At 37.8% G+C, this 17,326-nt stretch overlaps 1 protein-coding gene across 14 annotated transcripts in view; it reads left to right on the top strand.

Annotated features, from left to right (window-relative positions):
- Positions 1–17,326, top strand: part of cadpsb (Ca2+-dependent activator protein for secretion b) — a 92,128-nt gene that overhangs the window by 21,146 nt on the left and 53,656 nt on the right. For all 14 annotated transcript variants that reach the window (XM_032549653.1, XM_032549654.1, XM_032549656.1 and 11 more), the window contains exons 3-5: positions 433–765; positions 14,725–14,805; positions 15,099–15,332. In XM_032549653.1, the coding sequence (XP_032405544.1) occupies positions 433–765; positions 14,725–14,805; positions 15,099–15,332 (648 nt within the window). The remainder of the gene's footprint in view (positions 1–432; positions 766–14,724; positions 14,806–15,098; positions 15,333–17,326) is intronic.

Raw genomic sequence — 17,326 nt, 5'->3', positions numbered from 1 at the left:
TGTGCTGTGATGTTTCAGAAGCTGCTGCTTTGTAACCAGAATGGAAGTGAAGAACAAAATGTGACTGTCACATTGACAAATGCTGTCAGCTTGGATGGCTGTTTCCCTTGATGCAGTGACAGTATTGTCTTGCCTGACTCTGTCCGTGTTAGCTTGTTGTTACCACAGGCTTTCCGCCTCTTACTAAATCACAACATGCACATAAACACACACTTGCCTACATGATCATCTAATAAAATACTTTGTCCGTTTTGCCATACCATATCACCTCTGCACTAAATGTTTAATTTGGGATGTGTTGTCTCCAAGTTTATTGAAACATTAATTTTAAATATGCAAATCAGAGATCATCTTCAGAGACAATCCAGCATTTATTTACATATATCAGCAAGATAAATATTAAAGTCTAACATGTGTCTTTTACATGTCCAGGTGTTCCTGAAGAGTGACCGCGTGGCTAAGATGGTGCAGAGTGGCGGCTTCTCAGCCAACGATTTCAGGGAAGTCTTCAAGAGGCACATCGAGAAACGAGTGCGAAGCCTCCCGGAGATTGACGGTCTCAGTAAGGAGACAGTTCTGAGCTCCTGGATGGCCAAATTTGACACCATCTACCGTGGTGACGAAGATCCACGAAAGGCTCAGCAACGCATGACCGCCAGCGCCGCTTCTGAGCTAATCCTGAGCAAGGACCAGCTATATGAGATGTTCCAAAATATCCTTGGCATCAAGAAGTTTGAGCATCAGCTGCTTTATCAAGCCTGTCAGGTAGGCTCTATCTGTTCTATGTGGCACATCCTACAGGCCTACAGTGCAATGCAAAGCAGTTATTTGTATTTTGTCACATTACAACCACAAACATCAACGTATTTTGTAGGGATTTTATGTTAAAATAATGTGAAAAGTGTTGCAAGTATCTACCCACTTTAAACAGTCCCAAGTAAAATCCAGTGCAAGCAACAGCAATCAATCACCTAATTAGTAAATATTATAACAAACCTTTATGCTATTGTTGAAAGAAAGCCAGAAGAAGTCAGATTTAGCATTTGTATGGTGAGCACATGAAACGTGGAAGACTCTGTTCTGGTGAGAGGAGACACAACTGATTTGGCACACTACATGTGGTAAATAACTAATACTCTACATCACCCTAAATGCTATCATGGTGAAACATGGTGGTAGCACCGTTATGCTAGCAGTCATTTTTTTTAACTGTGTGAGGAAGCTGGAGTACCTGGACAGAACCCACACATCCACAGGGAGAACATACAAACTCCATGCAGAAAGATCAGAAGTCGGAAATCGAACCCAGGACTTTCTTGCAGCCCAAAACTGCTGCTTTATTATTTATTATTAAATTTAATATAATTTCAGATTTTGTTTTTTAAATTTTGGTCCAGGTTGACTTAAAAAATTAACTATTATTATTACAAGTTTTCTAAGCAACAGCAAAGTAATTGTTAGTGATGCACTGATATGAAATATTGTCTAAATATTAGACAGTATTTACCAGTATTTCATTTGATCAAAATTTTTATTCAACTCCTCAATTAATTGCCTGAATAATTGATAGATTACTCAATTACAAAATAATTGTTACAACATCCTAAGTGTCTAGATGGGTAACGGTAGTAAGACATTCCAGACTTGTAGATGTAATTGTATCAAAATGTGGTTCTACAAAAGTACACTACACTTATTTTTTTCTTAGATGCTTCTTTCTCCAGCAACTTCAGTTATGTACCGCCTTGGGTGTGTTAATCACCCAAAAGATCAGCAAGATCCATTGAAGTTTTCACATGACAAAATGTGAAAAAGGTAGGAGAAATAAATACTTTTGCAAGACAACATGAGCGCTTTTTCGAGTAATAAATGAATCGGGTTCACCTCCAGTCAAATGATCCCAAATCTGGCCAGTGTTTGCATTATTATGTCCTGTTTCTAATTTACGGTATTACATATTACATTCCTTACTCTTTCTCCCATCTTGGCTGTGATGTTAAACAGAGATACTATAAAATCAAATTGGTATCTTGAGATGCATCCCCTACTACCAGGCCAGTAATACTTTATCATGGGGGACATATGTTGAGATTACTGGAAGATAATAGTGGACTCTGGGGTGCTTGTGTCAGACATAACTCTCCTTCGCTTGCTGTCTTTACTGCTCTCTGTGGGTGTGCTGAAAGCAGCCCTACTGTTATCTTACTACTACAGATTGATTAAAACTCTTATACAAACAGGATGCGGAGAAAACCTCGGACACCTTAACACTTGACACACATTCCAAGGCCTAGTTTGTTTGTTTTTTAATCACAGATTTTTCTTGTTTCCTGTCAGCAGCTGATTATATTGAGGTGGATGGCACAAGCTGCTGTTAAACAAATTAGATGGTTCAGTATTGTTTGAATGTCTCAGTTGGCAAAAATCAATATAGGTTCTGTTCTGCATGAGTGTTCATTAGTGTGAACCTTCTAATGCAGAGGTGCAATACATCACCACAGCCCTCATATCCATTGTGTATTTTTTCTCCCAGTCCTTTGAGGTTCCCTAACCTAGTTTTTTTTTTTTGCTTCCTTTTGTATGCTGGCTGCAAGTGTTACCACAGGTTAGGAATCTGGATGCAGAACACAACACCATTTCTCTGAACATGCCATGCTCTGAGCAATGAATAATGCATTATATATGGTGCAAAATGTATGTGAAGTTTTGCTATGTGATTTGCCCAGTGGTGTAAGAAATGGAATATGGATCATGACTGTGAGAAGAAACACATTTATTTCAAAGAAGAGAAAGTAGAGACCTTCTTTCTTTTTTACATGTAGTACTTCTCCAAATGTTCTATGTATCATCTCAATTTAATTTGCTGCAGTAATGAATATATCAAGTCTTTACTGGTGATGATATCTTTAAATAATATATTTAGTCATATATGGGTGTCTCAACTCAGTGATAAAATGCTCTTTATATAGGACATGTGACATCCCAGTCAGCATGCTACCGAGCTGTTCTTGGATTGGCTTTCACTCAGAGGCCAACTTTCTTAGATGTTGTCTCTGGGGAATTACTATTTTTTGCAGTTACATCCTAAATTGTCAGAAGGAAGCACTGTTCTATTTCTGTCTCATGCTGAAGTAAAATCACCCCTGGAAATGACTAACAGACTGATTAGACTGGTAGAGACAGCTGCTGTGCCAACCAGCCGCTACTCCCTGATGGCTCCACTGCTTGCTTTTTGGTGCAGAAAACTGTAAAAATATGTTTATACACTGAAATTCTTTTCTCAAAAATATGTACTTTTGAAGCAGTTCTTTTAAAATTACATTTCAAAGCAAAATGCATTTTTAAAAATCTAGAAAATCCTCAAAATGATGTCCCACAGTTTTCCTATGTTGGCATGATTGCTGACAAATTGAAAAATATGTTATATGTGAGGAAATTAGGGGGATTTTGTTGAACATGAAGTCTTGCCATGTCTTTTAAAATTTGTGTGTGCTTTCATTCTGAATAGTATATGTATGTTGGGATCGAGGATGTGGAATTCATAATATTCAGCTATGTCAGGATGGAATGTCTTCCTCTGTGGCGACATCACTGTTTCATGCTTTTCCACATTTAAATATCAATTGACCTTATGTAAGTTACATTGTAATGCTTTATAAATACAAGTTTTCAGAGAGTCATTAGCCAAAACAATCAGAAAATTATAAGCTTCAACTTCCAGTTTCAAACATCCAGCTTGCTATGATTAATGAAGTGTTTGCACAGTATAGCATGAGATTATTGGGTGCAGTGTTTGAGGCACAGTTGATTAGATTCTATAGCACTGGTGAAAGTGGGCTTTTTTACATGGTGCATGAGAGATGTGTTTTTTTTTTCATTATCTGTGGCAATGTGTTTGACAATTCTAACATCTGACCATTAAAGTTTATCAGCCTTCGTTGAGTAGCTCATAAGCCTTCTGTAGTTCCTCAAAACATGTGTACCATACAATCAAACTCCAAAGTGAAGATGTAGTCCATTGTATCAAGACCAGGACAAAAACTACATAGCTTTTCCTTAATCTGAGGTTCAGCAATAGGTTTAATGCTGATTTTTTAGTAACTGAAAGACTCTCGCTGTTTATTAAAAACAAGGGGGACCGCCCCCCCCAGTTTGTTACTTCACAGGTGTCCTTGAGTTTACTCCAGGACTGTAGAGACATTATCACCATAAACAACATCCAGAGTTTTTGGCAAAGTCTAACATCACCATTGTCTATGTTTTTATATATATATATATATATATATAGATATCATTTTATCTCTTCTTACTGTAATATATCGCAATTTACTTCTACTTACTGCAAAGAGAAATATTTAATTGTTATTGTTCACAATTTTTTAAACCATATTGCTCTGAAAAATGTATTTTTTCACCATATTTTATAGCTTTTTTCTTATCAGCCAGATTTAAAGCGAAGTCACTCCTCTGCTCACTAAATGACTTCTCAATGGAATGCTGCTCTTTTAAGATTAATGGTTCAGGTATCCTTTTTTCCTACCCACTTAATTCCATTCAGAGTTGTGGGCTGTCTCTGCCGATCAATGGCCAAGAGGCATACAGATAGTAGTCCATCACAGAGCCAACACAGAGACAAACAGTGCAGACAGTCATTCCTGCCCTCACACCTGAGGGCAATTTAGCATCCTCGCTTACACGTAAAGTGTATTTATTTGGATTTTAGGATGAAGCCAGAGTACTTTTAGAAAACCTGTGCAAGAAAATTGAGAGCAAAAATTGCCACAGATTTAAACCCAGGACACAGGACTGTAAATTGTAAATTTACAACTCAAGAGTTTGGTGGTTTAATTATTAAATTATCCCCATGTGTGTATCAAAGTATATGTTATTAAAGTTTATTTGCAATTCAGTGGCTCTAAGTTGAGACATTTTGATGTCCTTTCCTTTTACAGTAAATGCATAATGGTGTATAACTGAGGGATGTTCTTAGTTCATGCTAAAAGGGTCATGGGAGCTTTGTTGCTTGGACCACATGTTAAGGTAAGGGGGTAGATAAAGCTCTGAGGGCAGGATCATTCTGTTCTTAGGTCATACTGTAACAAAACAGTGGTGGCATTTGCTGACTGTGTTTAGCAGCACATTTAAAATGTTCACAGTGCTTTGGTATTATTTTTCTATGTCTTTCATCTTTAAGAAATGAGAAATAATGAAGCCCTCATTGCAGAACTGATAATTATTATATATATTTTTTTCCCCTGATGATAATCAGAAAGCATGTCATGTTTTCGCTCACTGTCAGATCTAGTAAACAAAATCACGAATCCAAACCAATCAGCAATGAGCCATGAGGAACCACGATGGCAGAGGCATTTCATTTCAACCAACTTTGAAATCATTTTCCTATGAGCACAGTAAACACTTCTCAGATTTTTATTCTCTGATTTTTTTTCAACTTGCGATATTTAGTCACCCCATTTGACTCTTCCTCACATAAAATTATTCCCTGAGTCTCAAATGGGTGATTGTATTACCCCAGCCTGAGTGTCAAAGTAAAGCACAAGCACATCAGGATCACGCTTTCCACCCTGCACAGCCATAAATCATGGTCTGTCGCACATCCCTAACTGGCAAACCATCCTCCCATCAGCACTGAAAGAAGGCTCCTCCTTTTCCTCTATAATTTGTCTTGTCAGCAACTGTTAGTTGGGAAATGAGGCCTGAGTTCTCCCTGGCTTAGCCTGTAGCTGATATAATTGCGTAATGGAGCCTCTTCACTGCACAGAGGATTGGGAGAGGATGAGGGCATTGCTATGCCTGCCGAACTACCTCTTCACTGAAAGAGCCGTGGTGCTGCACTGCATGGAGAAACTGCCTCTGACTCTGGACAATGTTTGCAGTCATAAACATTTAACTGAAATGTATCCTTGATCACTGTACCGTAAATGAAGTCCTCTACAAATATGATTAAAAATCACTATCAACACAGTTCAGGTAGTTTTCCATTATAATTGAGCAACAGCTCTAGTGGGCTGGTCGTCTTATAATGGGTCGTCCCAGAATCCAAAAAGTAGTACCAGGCGATCTGTAGTGAACAAAAATACAATACAACAATCAGGACAAGGAAGCCATGTTGAACAGTCTGCTCAGTCTTTTGCTTTTTCTCTGACTTAAAAAGGAAGAGAGCCAGAAAAGGCTGAAGGTGGAGAAGAACAGGAAAGTGTGAGAGTCACTTTGGTGTCACATCTAATGACTCCAACCCCTTTCTTTTCCTTTAGACTAGCCAGCAGCAATCAGTCTGCTGAGCTTATTATCGGAAATTGCTCCTAAGAACAGATGTAAACTACATAATGGAAGAAGCATTGTTGAGATGACATGCTAAAGGCAGAATGTCAGGAAGAACAAGACCTTCTTAACAAGATAGAGGCCAATTTCAAAACGACAAATTTCTTTATGTTTGATATATATATATATAGCATTTTTATAACAACATTTTTATAGACATTTTATTATGCTATAAAATGGAATTTTATGCCTGGAAAGTACATGATGCTGCCCCTTTAAGAGAAAATTAAGATTTTGTGTATTTGGTTTTTGGCTGTCTGGTTTAAGGGCAGCCTCAAAACACTGATGTAAAAGCTCAGTCCTTTGCTACTCCACTTTAAATAGCATTTTAATCTGCAGTGCAAATAGAGCAGTGAAGGTGATCAAATATTTGTGCTCCACAGAGATGAAGAGAAATGCGTGAGTGATTTTGTCTTAGATTTTGTGTAATTGCATCAGTTGTCATTTTATATCAAGAGATATTTTAGGCAGCATTAAACTGTTAGAAATTAAGATGTGGAGAAATTAAAATGCATACTGAGAAGACCATGCAGAGATGCTACATTCACACATATATCTTCTATCCCACACTGCATATTTTAGCATACACACATGCACTCTCAGCACATCTAAATATAGCTCTTTGCCTCAGCTCCTCCATGTTAAATCATACCCTGCTGTCCGGTCTGTGTTCTTCAGAAAAACTCACCCCAGTCATGTTTTCTGTCTGCTGCTAATGTCCCAGCAGCCACCTGGGAATGTGTCATCAGCTGGGCTGTTAAATACCCACCTGCCTCTAACCTGCTGTCATCTCGGCTAACACTAAAGTAATCTAACCTGCATTACATTTCTGCAGCTCTAATCAGTAATAAATGCACATTTTTAAATACGTTTTTGAGTTTGTTATTGTGGGCACCAAAATGTTCCCTTATAGAGAGCATTGACCTTTCAGTTTCAGAGGGTACTATGAGGTTCCGTGGCTGAAAGTTTATGTCATTCTAAGGACAATATTTAACTTTTGATTCCGTTCAGACTGTAGCTATAGAAACAGGCTACACTTCTCTTTACATTTCACACTTCATACTCATTACTCTCATTTCAGAAATTTTGCTGAAGAGCTATGATATAGATGTGACTACACTGAACCAGTTTTTTCTCCTGCCACCTACTTCAGTCTTAAGTTTTCTTGGACATATGGTCTTAGGTTTGTCATGTTTGCTGGAGAGGGAGGTGCACAGATGGGACAGTAAAAATGCACTGTCAGATGCTGACAGGCCAAGCTGCTGATATCCAAACTTGGTACTGACAGTTCTTATGGGAGTGCACATGTCAGATGTCAGTTGCACCATAGTCCAGTGGAGTTCTTTTATCTCATTGTTTTGACATAAGATTGCTAACAACAGTGGGAAATAGGCAGCTGAGGCAGAACTGAGGCAGGAATTCAATTTGCCCCATTATTTCAGCATAATTTTGTCTTTGCGTTCTTTCTGTTTTTCCATATTTTATTTAAGCAACAATCTGTGATCTGTGCTGAATACCACTGTGCTTCCAATGCAGACATTCTGCTGCTGCTGCTGGTGGCAAAGTCTGATTATGTGCTCTACTAAACAGGAACTCTGGGTTATATAGCAGGGTGGCTGTTTAGTGGCCAGTGCTGGTAGCGCATTAGACTTAACTGTCTATGCTTGCTGTCCTTTATTTAAGAGGCATCTGGCTAACATAAGTTCATATTCTGCAGACCAGTGAACAGAATCAAGCCCAAGGTGGTAGATAAGATGACAATAAGAACATGATTCTCTGCTTTTCACCTAAAACAAATGTTGCACATGATCTGATTTTGCCCAGTTTCAATAAGATCCAACACTGCATCTGTTTGACTTTTTCCCCTTGTGTTTGTAACATACTGTACTCCTCCCCTGACTGTATGTGCACTTTGGCTCATTCTCTCTTAAGAGGGATTGCTGGAATGGGCAGAAAATCAATATGGTAAAGGTTGAGAGACAAGGCCTGTTAATGTAATAGGAATAGGTGGAGTACCCAGAGGCTGAGGGAGGTCAGTTCTGGCATGTGTCCCACCAGCACGAGGCCAGAGGAGTTTAGAGTACATTGCATTCAAAATAGAATCAGGTGCTAAGCTGCAGGAACAATGCAAGAAGTTTTTATTTTTATTTTACATGTCTTCAGTTGTTTCTAAATTTGTGATAAATTCTTTTTATCACAAACTATATGAACTATCGTGTTCGTATAGTTGCAATCCAGAGGTCAGTGGACTGGGTTAGGGATTTTTGGACAATTGCCCTAGATGACATCAGAAAAGATGCAAAAATACAATATATATAAAAAAACAACTATCTGGTAGTTGCACCTTGAACATATTTACAGTAGCTTTTGTTCTATTGCAGTCAGTGGAGAGTGGGCACCCTGTATTCTAAGCAGCTGCCCCTAACTTGTTGCTTAGAATAGAGAAACTATTTTATGTGTTTTTTATGGGACTGGAATGCATTATTCTGCAAAAGAATCTTAGATAATGTCCTTCATTCTTTGTGAGGAGGCTGGCACTTCTCTTCATGTACCTGTTAGATAAAATTAAACCATAAAGGTTTTGACATGACGCCACCTGACAGTCATTCTAGGGTTTGCCAGCAACTGACCAATCGGCGGTTGCTATTTGTCCCGAAGTACACGCCCCTTAGCCGGGGTTCGTCATTGCTAAAGCGCTGCAGTCATGAAGGTTTTGAAGAAAATAGGAAGTCTGTAGGGAACATGCAATCCCGACAGCTAAAATCCAGAGCGTGTAGAGGGCGGAAAACAATTTATTATATTTCCAAAACCCAAACAGAGTCAGGAATAATGCAAGAAATAGATCAAGGCCTGCAGCCAACCTCATGTCCAGTTTAAGGAAACTTTAACAGCAACTACCACATTTGCATCTGCCCAAAGGTAACTGGTAGTAAACATCCCATTTTTTTCATAACGATAGGTATTGATAGTCAAATCATAGCTCATTAAGTGGACGTAGTAATACTTGATTTTATGTGTGTAAATTCCAATGGCATTTCTATGGCAGCATGATAACATAGGCTGCAGTAACTGTAGTATTTACATTTAAGCAACTTTTTATGCAAATATTTTTAAGCACTTTCCGGAAGGCGGATTTTCACAAGCATGTGTTATTTAAGTCAGTACTCACCCGGTTTGCACGTGCAAAATGCGTCCGACGCAGCTTTCACTCTCGCATCCAATGAGACTTTGTGCCCCTCATTTTTTTCTCTGGTTAGTAATTGACGTTTAACGTCTGACTTCTCTGTTGTTTTTCGCAAACAACTTTACAGACCTGATGTAGGACTTGTTGGAGAATTTTTTTGTCTGTGTCTTTGCCTCAGTGTTGGCTTATAAGGCAAAAATGTCTTCCATTATAACACTGTTTGTTTGTCTGAGGTTTGCTCTACTTCCGCCTGGGGGCAAAGCCTGTGAGTATCAAACTTTTATTTGAGCTTTTATGCCAATGAAATATTTCAAAGTAGCAATTCATTATATATTTACTACAAAAGCTACATAAAATGTGTGATATGTAAGAGGTCAGCACTCTCTGCAGGCTAGTCATGTTTTTCCCATGCCAAACTCAGTCATCCATGTCTTTATGGAACTTTGTTTTGTGCATTTGTCAACAGTCATGTTGGAATAGAATGGCCATAAAGTGGCCTTTGTCAAGCTTTGCTGATGGTTCTAGAAATTTAAAAGCACAGAAAAGGGTTTAACTTATCCTGCATTACTTATGTTCTTTCATTTGAGAAAGAATTTAATCAATATACACCATAACACTTAAAAAAGTCATCACCGTCACTATCAGGGTAATTTTTTGACTGTTTTACAGGTAATATAACAAAACAAAAAATATAAATGATTTCACAATTTTAACACAAGCCACAATTTATTTTTTAGTGTGAACTCAGACCATGCTGCTCTCTGAAATGGTCCATGTCTCCTTAGGTGCAACTGTGGTGGAGATTTGTCCTAATCATCTCACACAGAACATGTTGGTGACTGGTGACTCACAGCATCAAATGTGACAGGAATGAGATGTTTTGGCTGAGAGAACAACAGAAGAAATACGAAACATAGAGAAGTGTAGAGCAAAACACAGACATCAGGCATCCACTAGTTCATTGTCAGCTAATCTGAAACACTTTTTCATCATTGATGTGGAGAAAAATACATTTCAATTTCAGAGTGAAGATTTTAAGCTAAAAATCAGTAAACATTGTGCCACAGAAAATAATTTTAAGTTAGCACACAGAAATCTAATAAACACTGACTTCAACACAAATCCAATTGAAGTCAAAGCTTTTCTTATATTTGTCATTGACATTTGTTTTATTTTTAGTGGTTGCTTGAGCTTTGCCATTATTGAAAAATGCTTTTAACTCTGCTGATTGAAACCAATAGGAAAAGGGAAAGTTCAAAACACTGGACACTTCCAAAAAAAAATCCCCAGAAAAGTTATGTGGTTCTTTCAGGTTGCCTGCAGTGATAGCAACATATTTTCTATGCACCAAGGCAGAAATCGCTTTTGATTTCGATCTTTTCATGTGCGATGCCACATCGTGCTTCTGTGATTGCAGTCAGTTGGAAAGAAACTGGAGTGCTGATTGGTCTTTTTATAGTCATGCTCCACTATTTTTCATATCCGCTAATCTGTGCGAGACTCTTTAAGACTGCACATCATATTTACCTTGACCGCCGCTTTTCAGTGATTTTGATGACGGTAATTCCAGTCACTATGCTTTTATAATGGACCCTTTTAAGCCATTAAATCATTAGTTGCAAAAAGCCAGGTTGCCACTGTTAAAATGCCAGCTGGAAAAAAAACCCTGCAACTAATATTTTTTTCTACTGGTAACAAGACTAGTTTGACTGAAGCATTTAAATCTGAAACTTTAAATTGAATGTAAAGTTAGAAAGTCTTTATTAAAGAGCTTGCAGAGACTTTGAATCCATGAATGCTTGGTAGTTGTATTTTCTTCTCCGAAGCCAGCTATGAAAACCAAAAATGAAACAGTTATTGATTTTCATTTAAAATACAAAATAACAATTAATATACAAACGATCTTTCTTCTTGGTGTTACAAAAATGGATGTGAGATTACATTTTGATTGGATTTCCTTTTTATATTTAAAATAACAAAATCAAATCCTTTGGGAAAATGCCATCCTATTAGAGGCATTTCTGCACCTGTCACTGCAGTTGCAGCAGACACTGTTTATGTACAGAGGTGGTAGTAACAAGTCACATTTGTTCAATTACATGTAGTAACTTTTGGAAAGAAATGTACTTTTAGGAGTAATTTTGCTTCAGTGTATGTTTTACTTTTACTTGAGTAGTACTATGAGATATTCTTCTCATTTAAGTAAAACGTCTGGATTCACTGCTCTCTATAAGTAGGCTCAGGTGGTAGGAGCTCATCTGGCTGTTGGTTCAACCCCCCCTCTGTCTCTGTCTATATCTGTTGTGGCAAGACACTTAATCTGCTTTGCCTGCTGATGTTGGTCATACGGCCTGGTGGAGCCAGTGTGTGGCAGCTTAGCGTTCTAGTCTTCTGGACTAGATACCGGCCATTTACTTCACTGAATGAGGACAAAACATATAGTCAAACATGCACGAGACATAGACACACACTTTATGTTGAGGTGAGACTTGTTTGTACAGTAGGGTTGTAGTGTTATTTCAACCCATTCTCACTCCCAACTTGTCATATATTGACGCATCGGACGGTCCGTCCTCGTCACATATTGACGCGCAGGGTACCCCTTTCGTGTCAATATGTGACGCGAGGGGTTTTACCCTATGCCTTACTGTAATTTTTGCCCTAAACCTAACCAAATCGTCGGGTTTTGAAGGTTCGGCAGCGGTTTCTAGAACCCTTCGTGTCAATAATCCACGTAAAACATGTGACCTACCCAAAACGTCAACATGTGACGCTGAAGGACCCTGCCCAAGTCGTCAACTATTGATGCGAAGGGTATCCCTTCGCGTCAATATGTGACGCATGGTCAGAAATCGTCCCGACTCGTCAATATATGACGAGTCGGGAGTGAGAATGTGTTGGTTATTTATATCTGCTGAGTCTGTTGAGTACTTAGGGAGATTTTATGATGGTGAACTGGTAAGGTCTTGCTGCAGCAAAGCATCCCCAAACCATGACATTTCCACCTCAGTTCTTCATAGTTGTTAGGAGATTCTTTTGCTGGAATACTGTATTTGGTTTATGCCAGCCTTGTCCTATGTTCTGATGGCCAGATTATTCAGTACAGACTATTCTGTACATGAACATCAGTCCAGAAATCTGTTTTGCTGTCTATTTTCTCTATGGCAGACTTCTCTCTGATTAAGAGAACGATCTTTTCCTATTTGAACATTTTACACTAAGTGACATTTAGAAGGTTTCTTTCTTATTATGAAGGCATGCACTTTCATATAAACACCCAAAAGAGCTCACTGTAGGTCCCATGATGACATTTTTGGATTTTTGTCAGGTTTTTAGCATGCTATGGTCTGCTTTCAGCGAGAACTTTCTTGGACTGCCAGGTTTGGACAGATTGCCATTGTTATGAAGGTCCTCCATTTGGAGACTATTTTCCAGTGGGCTGGCTTATTTCAAATTCGTCTTTAAACCTTTGTCATACTGTAGCATCAAGCAAGATGCTACAGTATGCTTTCTGGGAGCCTGAGGCAGAAGAACATCAAACAAGTAAGGTTTGAAGTTTAAACAAGACAACTCTTATCCAAATGCTGTGTAGATGGCAAGCTTTTCCATTAGGGATAAGCGTTTTAGATAATGGTTGGATGGATGTGTAAAAAAGTTAATCAAAAAAATCATAGCATTGTACAAAGCTATATTTGCTATTCCCCTGAATACTATCTGTGTGTTGTATTTAATTTGTTTAGGAACCAAGCTTGCAAACAAGCATTTGGATAAGATTTGCAAAAAAGCCTTTAGTTAAATCATTTACCCATGTCCCTATTTGGTGTGTTGGAAAAAGAAAGATGAATGTGAAATAATAAAACACTATTCTGAAATTAAAAAATAATTGTGAGCAAAATTAGATTGTTTTATGAAGACTGTTTTCATGACCTTTCTTGCATTAAAAAAAATTGGTTGTTATAAACGTAATAAACAAAGAAAGATTATTTTTATAGATGTAGTAACAGAAAGATTTCTTTGAATAATTAACTAGCACATGAATAACTGATTCAGAATCATTTGCACAGCTGCTGGAAGGAAAAAGGCGATACACTGAATATGAAGAGGGGAAAACTATTGAGTTACTCATGTAGGAACTAATTGCTTTTTTGATGAAGGGCTTATTTCTCTTGTACGAGTTCAGAAGTTTCTTCAATTTATTCCGGTGCCGGCAGCTGCAGCTGAAAACATGAGTGAGGTTATGGAGACATTGCCCACATCAAGGTTACGTCATTAAACATTCAAAAGCTCCCAAAGACTATTGTACATTCACTGAGATTCACTGGTCCTCTCAGTTTTTTATTTTTAGCTGCTAATCCTATTTTCTGTAATTCAGTTCTATAAAGCCATTATAACTCTATTCTGCTCAGCATGCAATTTTGCATCAAAGTAAAAACAATAATGATTAATAGTAAGTGCTCAACAACTTAAAAAGAAAAATGGGTTTCAAGGCTGCAGATGTATTATGTATTATTGTATAAGGTGAAACTTTGATTCTTATTCATGAAATGTGAGTAGCGTAGAGAAATTTGTGTAGGATTGTGTTCTTGCTGATTTGGGGATGCATCAATGTGGATTTCAGTATGGGATACCCCCAAGACCCACAGCAGCTCTAATTGTGTATACAAGATTAAGTCTTTGTGGACTTGTGATTCAATATAAAAAAGCTGTCTCAAATAATTCTGACACACCATAATTCAGTTTCATCTCCAAAGTGTATAAACCACTGTGGATTGTAACTTCAAACAGTGAAGAGAAAATAAATCTGCCTTAAATCTGCTGTACTGAGCAGACCTTTTAGGTTTGTCCATTTGTGCACAATATTTTACCGGGCAGATGGAATTAATTTGGTACAAAAGCACTTCTACAATGTGACTAGTGAAACAAATCGATTTAGGCAGTATCCTATTAAAATATTGTTACTACACAACTTTGTACAATCCTTGTGTAAGAAGCTAAAAGTTTATGTGCATATTTTAGTACATAAACTTTTGTTTTTAGTCAAAATTTACTACATTTTTATATCAACAATATGTGTAGATAAGGATTTTATTTCATATTTGATGCAGACATTATTTCTGTGTGAACAAAACTTGGGATTAGAAAGTATTTCATTCTCCTTAAATGACTCGAATGACCTCTTCCTCTTTGTTTATCAATAGCTGGACAATCTGGACGAGCAGGCTGCACAGATCAGAAGAGAGCTTGATGGTCGTCTTCAGATGGCAGACCAGATTGCCAGGGTGAGTCAGACTCTGCAGGGAGCACTCAGATTGGTTTTAATATGCTTTGTTATATAGTTAATATTTCAGAAATATGGTGTCACTAGTATGGACACCATGGTGTGAGCTTCAGGCCACAAATAAGGAAAAATGAATGAAAGAGTATTCTATACTTCAGTAGATGTGGATGATTGCGAAGGGCAATTTGTGTTTTTGAAGTGAAATTATATGACCTGGTCTTAAGAAGCTTTAAATTGTCAAGCTTTTGATTTCACGCTTAGAAATATCTGATTCTTTTCTGTTCTCCCCAACAGGGCGGCAAGTTCCCTAAATTTGTGTCTAAAGAGATGGAGGCCATGTACATCGAGGAGCTCAAGTCCTCCGTGAATCAGCTTATGGCCAACCTGGAAAGCATGCCTGTGTCCAAAGGTGGAGAGTTTAAACTCCAGAAGCTGAAGCGAGGCCACAACACCTCCATCATCGATATGGGCCAGGAGGACGAGAACAATCTCTCCAAGTCTGATGTGGTTCTCTCTTTTACTTTGGAGGTACTATATATTTTGGTTTACCAGCTTTAGCCAAGTGCTACAAATATTACCCCTTTAAGATGTTCATGAAACATCTTAAAGGGATGCAAATCTACAGTCTGCCTCAGCGGGACTAGAAATCAAAACCGATGAGAAACACTTCCCTGCTCCACACTAAGAATAGAAACAGACAGCACACCTGTTCAGACGGTCCACCAGACGCTGTGTGAAGAACAGACTGACGCACACACGTGTGCATAAAAACCTATTTACCTGCTCCTTAATGGGAAATGTGACTCATCTTGTTATCAGCTTGTCTCAGATGAGTTATCACCACAGAACAGAGAGCAATCACACCTCTCCTCCTTATGATGCAGTGCTATTTCAGTCAGTGAGTTCATAATGGCCTCAGACTTACTTCAGTACAATGTTGAAATAAATATTCATTAATAACATGAAAGAAAACATTAAACCTCACAACACCTGCCAAATTTGGTGGACAGGTTTGCGCTGACATCTATTTGATTTATAAATGACATAAGCAGATATTCAATAATTATGGTTCTAAAACCATCATGCCAGGCTTTAGACCTAGCTGGTGTATTAGATGCATATAAAAAATATTATATTATTCTATAAATGGTTTTCTTGGTGTAACTTGACCAAAATTAGTCCAATGTATGTTAAAGCTGTTAATTGATGCACAAAAAATTGACAAAATGTGCCCAAGTGCATTCCCCTGTTGTGAAATCAACTTTAAATTGTTGCAGAAATTTGGCAAAATTGAACATTTTGAGAAGGAAATCTAAATTAAGACAGAGCCTGAGATTTCATTCTTGATAAGTGAGCCAGAATAATAACTGTTTTCTGAAAAACTATCTTTTTAATATTTATACAATATTTCTGATGCTAGACCTTCAGAGATGTATTCAGTAATTTGTTGAATCTCAAATACAAAGGCATTCAAGTTTCAGCAATGTGAATGTTTTCAAGAACTTTTCTATTGCAGAGTACTTTCCTGATGCATCCAAAAATTATTCAGAGACAAGAAACTGTGTGAGCGAAATCTATCAAAGTTTTGATCCAAGTTGGAGAGCTATGTAAAACAGCTGAAAACCTTCAGGCCGACCTGGGGCAATGTTGGTTACAGCCCACATCTTGCACTACTCAGACATCTAAGCAAAGCTCCATGAGCAACAACCAAGGGTCTCACCTGTGATGAAATGCATATAGCAGCAGACCTGCTCTGTATGTGTTATAGAGTACATATTGTGTAGCTCTCAACCCATCTTTTAATGCCAACATGGTGAAAATTCACAAAGCAGTCCAACATTTTCTTTTTGCTGCTGCCTTGCACGAGCTATTTGCTTGGATTCTGCAGTGGATTCACAAAGTGCGTTACACTAAATACATGCTGGAGCAAAAATACACCTGATGGGAGCAAATTGCATCAGGTCCCAGTTAGCCTTTCTTGAGCTAATAGATTAAATGAAGTCATCAGAAATATATGAAAATGTTTATTTGCTTTTCATTTTTATTTCTATTTATTTTTACAAAACTCCAGGACATTAACTGATGAGACATTTCTTACAATTGTGTAACTTAGAATGTGACATTTAAATTTCTGATTGCATTTATTTAAACGAAAAAAAAAAGAATATTCTACTCTAACCTTTTGAAAAATTATATGTTTGTGTCAGAATCAATGTGGAATTTCCTTGAAGTAATATATTCAAACGTTCATGGTTTTGAAAGACACTTAAAAGACATTAAATATTACCATGATGTACTTGACTTATTGTCACACACAGTTATGTCTGTAGAATGGCTTAACAGGATAATATTCAGTAGCAGGTAACAAACTTTGCAGGCATCACATCGACAGTATTGAGCTGAATATTTTATTGAAAGTTGACTCCAATCCTGACAGCACATTTTTCCGCTTCAGGCTGTCCCACTGAATTTCATGGTTGCAGTATCACAGTTACCCTCGGCCATGGCAGAGCTACAATGTA

The sequence above is a fragment of the Xiphophorus hellerii genome, chromosome 20 (genome assembly GCF_003331165.1).
Source record: "Xiphophorus hellerii strain 12219 chromosome 20, Xiphophorus_hellerii-4.1, whole genome shotgun sequence".
NCBI lineage: Eukaryota > Metazoa > Chordata > Actinopteri > Cyprinodontiformes > Poeciliidae > Xiphophorus > Xiphophorus hellerii.
This window is presented reverse-complemented; position numbering and strand designations above follow the sequence as displayed.